Here is a 10000-nt window from a genome sequence, read left to right on the forward strand (position 1 = left end):
TCAGTGCGATGCCAGTAGCCTTGGCTTTGGTGCTCTCCTCATGCAAGAAGGTCGGCCCTACCTTGCTTACGCTTGTAGGGCCTTGATAGATCCTGAGACTAGCTGTGCAACGATTGAGAAAGAAATGTTGGCTATTGTTTTCACACTAGAGATATGGAATCAGTTAATCTATGGCTGCCATGTTGTCATCAAGACAGACCACAAACCCTTAGAATCTACAGTGTATTGCGAAGAAACTGCTTGATTAGGGCACCAAAGCGTCTACAAGGCATGCTCCTCAGAAGCCTCACTTACTGTATGATATAGAGACCCAATACATCCCTGGTCATACTTAGCACCTGGCAGACATGATGACCAAGTTTATCCTGTACTACCCAAGAGAGGAATTTGGCCATTTGGCGAATGAAATGATAGAACCCTACAACCATACTAAAAGGATGGCCTGAAAATCGAGGTTTCCCCTGAGCTGACGCCTTACTATAACATGAGAAATGAACTTAGCATTTATGATTGCCTAGCTTTTAAGGGGGCACCTTGTTGTACTTCAAGGACTGAAGGCTGAAATAAAGAAAGACATAAAGGCGTCACAAGCTGGTGCAGAAGGTTGCTTAAGGAGAGCGAGAGAGAGAATCCATTGGCCAGGTTTGAATTCTGAACTCAGGCACTGGATTGCGACCTGTGAACCCTGCAGATTGTTTGAGTCTTATGAGTCATGACATTACAAGGAGTCCTTGGGAGAAAATTGCTGTAGACCTCGCTACCCAGAATCAGCAAGACTACTTGGTGACAGTGGATCATCATATTGATCATTGGGAACTGGACAGCTGACTACACAACTGAGTCTGGAACAGAGGTCAGAAAGCTCAAAGCCAATTTTGCAATAATTTTATATGACAATGGCCCCCAATTCATCGCTGCAGAATTCCAAAAGCTGACAAAGGAATGGGACACTGAATATCTGGTCACTTTCCCTTACAGTACCGCTCAAATTAAAAGAAGTTACTACCCGCTGGCAAGACCAGAGTCTCGCCTCACCAGACGAGACGAGACTTTCATTTCGCAAGACAGTTCGAAAAACTGTGTCTACATGGACGTAAACTTTTCCAAGGAGGTTAAGCTCGCACTCCAAAACAGAGCACCCAAATCTCAAATGGTAATCGAAAATGTGATTGGCGGCAGTGTATTATTGTGAAACTCTTGCATTCCAAATGCATGTCAACATTCAAACCACGAAATCTACACTTTGATTCCAAGTTGATGTCAAGGAGAAATTTTTCGATAACCTTGAGCTGCAGCATGTAAAAACTGTTAATCAATCAATTTTCTTCAATGCATAGGCTTAAATCCATCGCACTGCCATAAAAAGATTTGTCTTTTTAAGTTTATTGGGCTCCCATATCGATTAATGACAAAACTCTAGATTATGTCACCGAAGCTAAGATTTTAGGCCTAGACATCTCAAATAACTTGCTGTGGAATGACCACATTTCTGACACGATTAAGAAAGCTAGTAAGAGACTCTATTTTCTGATCTTACTTAAACGAGCTAGTGTTCCATCAAATGATATTCTTAATTTCTATGGCAGATGTGTAAGACTGGTATTAGAGTACTGCACGCCTGTCTTTTCGTCATAGCCTCCCTGCATATCTACGTATGCCACGACATCTGAGAGTGTGCAGAGGCACGCCTCATCTGTCATCACACCAACAAGTTCATAATGCAAAAACCTAAATGTATCTCATTTCAATCTATGCATGCTTGAAGAAAGACGCTTTGGGCTGTGTGAGAAACTCTTCACCTACATTCAGCTAGATACATGTATAGACCACAAATTCCATCACTTTCTCCGGAGAAGAATTTCAATCTACGTATAATTTTAGGAAGCCGCGCCCTTTTAAGAATTTTAAGGTTCGTACAAATCGTTTTAAGAACACTTTCTTTCCAGCAATGAACATTATTTAGATTTTAATATTTAGTATTTAGTTAGAAATAGCTATAATAATAATTTTTACATGTAAATATTTCATATCAATTACTATGTATTAAATTCTTATGCAATTCAGTCTAGTGACTGTCTTGTAAAATGCTGCAATAAACTACCAGGTATCTATCTATCTCATGGGCGGAAGAAACACAAAACAATCACATGCAATAAATCCTCCAAACTAAAAAGAAGTCATAATTAATCGCTGTATTTTGCTTACTGAATGGACTAATCTATCTGTTGGCATTTCAAGTAAGATACGTCCGATAACGCAATGTCGCACATGTGTCGTCGCAATTGACGAATCCTTGCAAAGGGAAAAAAGGGCTGGATGAAATGGGCAGTATGAATTATTTCAGAACTTGCAGTTTAATTTTTTTTCAAGTCTCAAGTTAAAGTAAGAAACGCTGGAAATATTTAATACCTTGTAAAATTAATAAGTTTTAGGTGTTGGTTATATTCAGTAGAACTATTCTCCATCTTTGTATGCCGGAATTTTTGTCTTGCATTTTTTATCATTAGAATGGAAAAACACAAAATATCTGAATTCGCCTTATTTCATACGGTGATTTCGGCGTCTGATCATTCTCTAGAATTTCACAGAGATCTGTTCACAATGCCACCGCAGTAAAAAAAAACTAAGCGTTACTCAATTGGCATGATTTAATTCTTTTACGGTTTTAACAGTGTTGTAATTTTGATTCGTGTTTCACACTCGACAAGAGCACGGTTTTGTCCTTTAAACTTGCAAACATTCGTGTGGCCATCAGACTTTTATCAAAATTTATGCCAATCTTGCCACGTCAGTGATTCTTGTGAGATGAGAGTCTCGTCTCGCGAGAAACGAGACGAGACTGGTAACTTACTTTTGCGCGGTACTGTACAGCGGTAAGACAAAGGTAAAGTTGAGGCAGCTGTTAAGTCGGCTAAATGAACAGGAGGACAAGGACACTACTGCCCACAACTGGTACTCTCTTGTCACCAAGAACCCTGAACACAAGTCACAAAAGAGAGGCTGAAAGATGTCCAAAATAGGCAAGCCTGGTACTTAAACAATGCCAATGCCCACGTATTTAAACTGAGTGAAGGAGACACTGTGAGGATGAAACCATTTGTTTTGAGGCAAAAGGATGGGACATTTTAAGCTACATGTACCATAACTACCGTAATCTTGAGAATTTTTCTTTGAAGTGCTTGTTCTTTGTAGTGCTGTCCCAGCCTCCTGTTTGACCTCCATCAGTGACGAATTATGCAACTTACATGTATTCTCAGTGTAGTACCTTACATGTACATGACTGTAGTTCCTCCACATGCATGAGTGCATATTGCATATTTGCATATTTACTGCCGTTTGCATTGAATGATTGTATATCTGGTTTCTGGGTCTGGAAAATTGCTCCTAGACCTGTTAACATCACTCTGATGCTGAGCTGAATCCTTGGTCATCTTAAGCTCTGGGATATAAGTGATACAGTCGGTAACTAAGCTGATTGAGAAATTGAATTGTGACCTACAGTATATTAAAGCTTATTGACAATGTAAAACCAAATAAGTTGAAAATGTACATGTAACATCGTGATCAATCTTACTGTACCTCATTGTACAAGTACCACAGGAAAATTATGAGCTTCAAATTAGGGTAATAGCTCCAGTGCCACTCCTTTGTAAAAGGCCATGATCATTACAAATGTTACACAAAAAGAGGTATCATAAAAATCTGGTATGTGTTTGATGAGCACGTCTTAAGTATAAAATCACCATCATTTGGACTCAGCGATCACAACCCTACTATTTTGGTTCGCAAACAAAATGTAAATTTGAAATCCACCAAGAAAGCGCACTGATAGCCTCATTAAAGATTTAAATGAAGTACCTTGGACCGTCCTTGACACCTTTGACAATGACCCAGATGAAATGTTATCAACTTGGGAAGCCCTTGTGCGCGATGTGGTAGATCAACACGCTCCACTTAAATCAGTCAGAGTTAAATCTATGAAGAAACCATCATGGCTTTCAGATCAAATTCTCACAGCTATCAAAGACCGCGATCGGCTCAAGAAAGAGCTTGAAAAAGGACGAATCCAAAAAGTGTCTTTTAATGCTGCTAGAAACAAAGTAGTTCGACTTATTGAATAAGCCAAAAAAGAAGCAGTTATTAATGAAATAGACAACAGCAAATTGAACTCCAGAGTCCTATGGAAGACCTTAAAGAGCATTTTCCCTACTAATGTAAGACAGTTGAGTGAAATAAACTCTGTAACCAAAGACAGAACCAGCTATACTACCCCAGAGGAAATATCCAACGTATTCAACGAGCATTTCATCTCTATTGCTGATAACATCATTGATAAGACCATCAATACTGAACCCGATCTAACTAGTTTGGTGGATTTCGTAAGACGTAACAAAGCTAACAAATCTGCAGAATTCAGCATACCCACAATTTCAGATCGCGAAGTTTTAGAGATCATCAAATCACTCCTGTCAAATGTTGCAACCGGACTTGATGGAATCAGCCCCTTGTTGTTAAAATTAATCATTCCTGCAATTGCTCCAAGTCTAGCAAAAGTAATAAACTGCAGCATAATTAACAGTATCTGCCCAGCTCAGCTCAAACTGGCTCATGTCACTCCGATTTACAAACAGGAGAGTAAAAACAATGTTGACAATTACAGACCTATATCGGTCCTCCCCGTCATTTCAAAGATTCTAGAGAAACATGTTTGCAATCACTTCAATTCTTTTCTTACTACTCACACAATTTATTGTACAAATGTCAACCAGGTTTTAGAGCTAACCACTCCTGCGAAACCATCCCTGTAAAAATTACAGATGAATGGCTGGAGGCAATGGATCAAGGCCTTTTTACAGGTGTTGTTGCGAGCGATTTAAGCAAAGCTTTCAACGTTGTAGACCATAAACTGCTGCTGAAGAAACTTCAGATTTATGGCTTGAACAGCAACTCCCTCAAATGGTTCGAAAGTTACCTCAGCTGAAGGTATCAGAAGGTTTGTGTCGACGGTAAACTCTCTGAACAGCTCAGTATTCAATCCAGTGTACCGCAGGGAAGTATTCTTGGTCCTGCCCTTTTTCTGCTCTCCTTCCTTTAGTACTGAAGAACAACATTGGCATTTATGCCGATGAATTAACCCTTTATGCATCTGCTCCTACCTTGGCTGACGTCGAGGAGAAAATTACATGTAGACCTGACATTGACGCAGTATCGAAGCAGGCGAAAGAAAAGAAAATGAAAATGCATCCAGCAAAGACAAAATACAGTATAATCTCGACCAGACAGAAAATTGCAAATTCCCCAAAACAAACTCTCGACCTTTCAGTTGACGGCATGCAATTCTCTATGGTTGAGTCAGAAGGTGTCTTAGGAGTATACATCAATAGTCATCTCACTTGGAATGAACATATTGACATACTGCGCCGGAAACTGCTTCAAAGAATTGCAATTTTAGGAAGAGCTCGGAGATATCTGCCCATTGCTTCTCTACAATGCAAGTATCAAACCACTCTTTACTTATTGCTGTACTGTTTGGAGCAACTGTAGCCAAACCAATCTAGACGAACTGTTTAATTTTGGACAGTCCTTGGGATGCACGATCTTTTGATACTTTTCAAAAGCTTAAGTGGCTGCCAATTGATCAAATGTTTAAGATCAACAAATTCGGTCTTTTAAAGACAAAAATTGACGGAAGAGCACCAGAATACCTTACTGCAAGCTTAGACCCCCTTTGTTTTGAGCACAATTATCCCACAAGAGCTAAAACATCATACCGTTTACCAAAACCAAGAACCAAAGCAATGAGGAGAACATTCTTTTATTCCACCATAAAAGACCTCAGTGCTCTTAACTTAAATCCAATGGCCTCTTTTAACTCCACGAAAACTACACTGATTAACAGCACTGCCCCAATTTATACAGTGGATAATTTTAAAGGTACAAAGCTATTCTGATTTTTAAATTTTTTATCATCGTTGTAAATATCTTTGTACCTGTAAATAGATTCTCTATTTTACTTATCTATATCCTTTTTTCTTAATTGGTGTGATTTCTATTCAGTATTTTTGTTTTTAGAGGGCCACTAGGGAGAATACTTTCATAGTAATAGGTGTTACCCTCTTTAAATAAAGGTTATTGTTATTGATTGAATTAGGCAATTAAATTAAAGACTAAAACTAACCCTTTCACTCCCAAGAGTGCCACTTATAGATTTTACTCTGTCTAACACCAGACGATTTTACTCGTCAATGGGGAACCCCACGGGGGTGAAAGGGTTACACTGAGTGGCCTCTAGCTTTAATTTCCAGGAAGCAACATGACAGCATTGGCCCACAACGACTTGATCATGAAAAACACTAATAAATTATTTATTTGCAGTTATTGTAAAGGTTTGATGCATTTTCAAGTTCAACACCATTAAATGCCTGGAACCCACACCAGATTATTCCATGCCAACATTCACCTGTGAACCTTGAGCCTCAACATCACCATTCATCTTAGTGTACAAAGCCTAAACAAAGGAAAAATAATTATTATTTAAAATAATTCAGTAAATTACCTGCTGCTTTGAATATTGGAACACTGTGACATGCACCACTACAACCTGTACTACATTATTAAGGTTACTTCCCACTCCTAACAAACTATACATCAAAAGAAAGCTTAATGAAGGTAGTTTACGAAAAGAATAATTTATTATAGTTTAATAACAATGTGCAGTTATTTTGCTCATGCTGCGGCATCCGATACCCAATAAATGCAATTGAAGAACTCTTGGTGGTTTTATGTCTTACTGGCTCCTGACACTTACTAAAAGGAAAACTCACTTAAACCATAATTCTTATCAAAGACTGTTTTTACCTGTATTAAGCTTTGTTCTGATGTCTAGTTTGTTAGGATGTTATCAAAACTAGCACTTGTACAATTTTTTTCCTGAACACCCGTGAAGTTGGAACTAACCGTAAAACACAAGTTGAAAAAAAACAGTGAATGATATCGTTTTCAGAGATAAAGTGGAATAAAGTGCATATTCAGTAGTAAAACTCTTTTTTTTGACCTTGAACTGACAAAGTCCTTTTATGGTTTCTAATTTTAGCATGATTCCTATTCGCTGGCTGAGAGTGGGCTTGTTTTGTTTTAAAACTCACGCGGTTCAATTCATTGCCAAACTGGTGAATTCCAAAGTAAATTTCACTTGAAAAACCTATATCCCTTTGTGAAGCAAATCTTGAATCTCCTGCTACCATAAATTATAGTACAGGGGTAAGTGCGTCACTTTAAATTTTTCTGTGCATTAGTAGTATGGGAGATGGGGGTTCTGGAACATTTTATAGCATTTTGTTCTAATAAACGCTTGTATACAGCTATTCTATACTGTTATTGATAACAAGATAAAAAACATGGTGTTTATGGTTGTTTTAAAATAGCAACATATTAATTAATATATGGTGCTATTCAAAACAAGCGGTGCTTGTTTAGATAGCATCCATGTTAATTAAATCACAAAGTGTTTTTTTGAATTCTAAAAGTGGATTATAATGAATAATTTTAAAAGCGGGGTTTAATTTTTAATTTATTATAAAATAGAAATACGGAATACAAGCAAAAAACTAATTACATTGATTTTCATGAAAATAATTCTGTATAAGATGAGGAAAAAAACAGTCTATATAAGAAAATACCATATCCAGAATGTATTGTCAGATATAGAACTAAAAACTAAGTTATCAATATCAAGATGTACAATAAACCGTGTTTGTCAGATATTTGATCAAATAAATATGGTTTTACCACAAGTTAAAAAAGATAGAAGAAGGATAATATCAATCAGATTTATAATACACAAGCTTTTTGAAAAATGGAATTTGAAATTTGATATCCCAATTACTAAATCCAAAAAGACTTTGCATAATTATAATAAATATTGGGATCAGCTTTGTTTGTTGATTGAACTTTGAATTTTTTTATCATATTTGATTTTAATTTTTCATTTGCTGTTGGAACTAAATGTATAATTATACCGTCGATAAGATTTATTTCATTTAACAGTTTTTTTTCTTCAAATGGAATTCCTCGGAGATATGATCGTAAATGAGTTAATATTTTAGCATATGTTGTGTAAGCAAAACGACATAACTCAATTTTTGGATTATAATTTTTGGTTTCTGCATAAGTACCTAAAAGTAATCCAGCTCCAGAAATAGATCCTAGAACGATTGGATTCATTTTACATGATAAGTCCATTCTTTTATTGTGTTTAAAAGCCTGTTTAAATATCCAAAATTTTTTATGGTAATGTGCAAACATCTTTTTTATTTCTTGGATTTTGTCTTCCGGTAAATCTGATGAGATATGGTTCCAATCAAAATGTTTTTACGTTTGTCTGTCATTATAATATTATTTTAATTATTTTACTGAATATATTGAATCAATATATCAAGCTCTGTGTTCGGCACATTGTTGTCGATTAGTTTGACTTTAAAATGGCCGTTTTGTAATGCTACACTGTAAATTCACATTAAACGTTTGTATATGTGTATTCTGATCTGATACGAAAAAATCGTTTAAGCACGGTGCCTGCTACTTGAAGATATTTTTGCCCCGGTGTGTGATTATGCCGGAAATGTAGATCTTAACAAGTGTTATTGAAATCCAAAAAGAAAATTGGGGGTAACCACACATTTTTAAAAGATAATTCAGGAATAATATTTGTAAAAACCTATAAAATACAAAGCAATGTATGGCATTCTTTGTCAAATTGAAGTTTAATTATCTCTCAAAAATGCATGGTTACCCCCAATTTTCTTTTTGGATACCAAGAGTACTTACTAAGATCTACTTTCTCCGGATAGTTTTAAACCACGCAAAAATATCCCTGTATTACTAAGCGTCACCGATAGGAAATCCGAGTATCTCGAGATGCGCAGAACGTATGCGTAATAACAATAGTAGGCACCGTCCTTAATGCAAATCGAAACCCATAATAAATTTGAATGTTTAGTTTTTCATAATTTAATTTGAAAGAATTATATGAAACTTGAATTTGTTTGATTATGGAGCCATTAGGAAGTAAAACTCTTTTACTCCCATTTATGACAAAAGTTTTGTCTGATAAATTGGTGATAAGATAACTGTGAAAAGAATGTGATGTTTTTAAAATATCAAAGCCGTTCATATTGATCGGCATACACATGGTAAATTGTTCATCACATGATATTTCGTAAGCTTTTTCCTAATCATAAATACTAACATCTATATCATTTTTTTGCATTCTTGAGACCATAAATAAGTACGTAAATTGGTAATCTATTTGGTGACTTATTGACATAAGAAAGGTAATATATAAACGTCTTTGAATATTATTACTAGATCCATCAGGTGATAAATTCACAATACATCTACTATATTGAAACTGGTTATTTATTTTTGTGTAAGCTTGATAATCTATATTTATATTGGTTGTTTGAAATGATAATATTGTACTATTGAATTAATGGTCGTATTTATTTTGAATACAAATTTCAATGCATGCAGTATAATGATCACTATAATTGTCTTGAATTAGTTTGAATAAATTAAAATCCCATCTTCCTTTAAAAACGGATTCATCAGTTCTTCTTGCAATGGTTAATTTGTATGCTTGATTAATTACATGTGGTGTAAAATTATAAACAAGTAAGCTGGCACCATATATACCAAAATAAGTAGTTAATTCAGTTTTTGTTTTCATAATATATTCAAATACGTTTTTCCCGTTTTCGTAATATGAAATATGACTTTCACCTAATTGTTCAAGAGTGACAGCATCAGTTGGCTTTGTTCCTTTTTTCGAATTGATGATTTTATGATTACCTGTATTAAAATAATTTGTCATAGTGGTTGAACCATCGCGCTTTATATAATTGCTTGATGATTTGCTATTTTGCAATGGTATTTTGAAATACCTTCATTTAATTGTTCTAAATTGACTACATCAGAACTATGATACGCTTTTTTTTACATT

The 10000-nt window shown here is 35.6% G+C and overlaps 1 protein-coding gene across 1 annotated transcript in view; it reads right to left on the minus strand.

Annotated features, from left to right (window-relative positions):
* The window catches only part of LOC138024354 (oxysterol-binding protein-related protein 9-like), a 129430-nt gene that overhangs the window by 52485 nt on the left and 66945 nt on the right, over positions 1–10000 (minus strand). The window contains exon 6 of the mRNA XM_068871523.1: positions 6461–6508. Within this exon, the coding sequence (XP_068727624.1) occupies positions 6461–6508 (48 nt within the window). The remainder of the gene's footprint in view (positions 1–6460; positions 6509–10000) is intronic.

The sequence above is a fragment of the Montipora capricornis genome, chromosome 11, assembly GCF_036669925.1.
Source record: "Montipora capricornis isolate CH-2021 chromosome 11, ASM3666992v2, whole genome shotgun sequence".
In the NCBI taxonomy this organism is placed as follows: Eukaryota; Metazoa; Cnidaria; class Anthozoa; order Scleractinia; family Acroporidae; genus Montipora; species Montipora capricornis.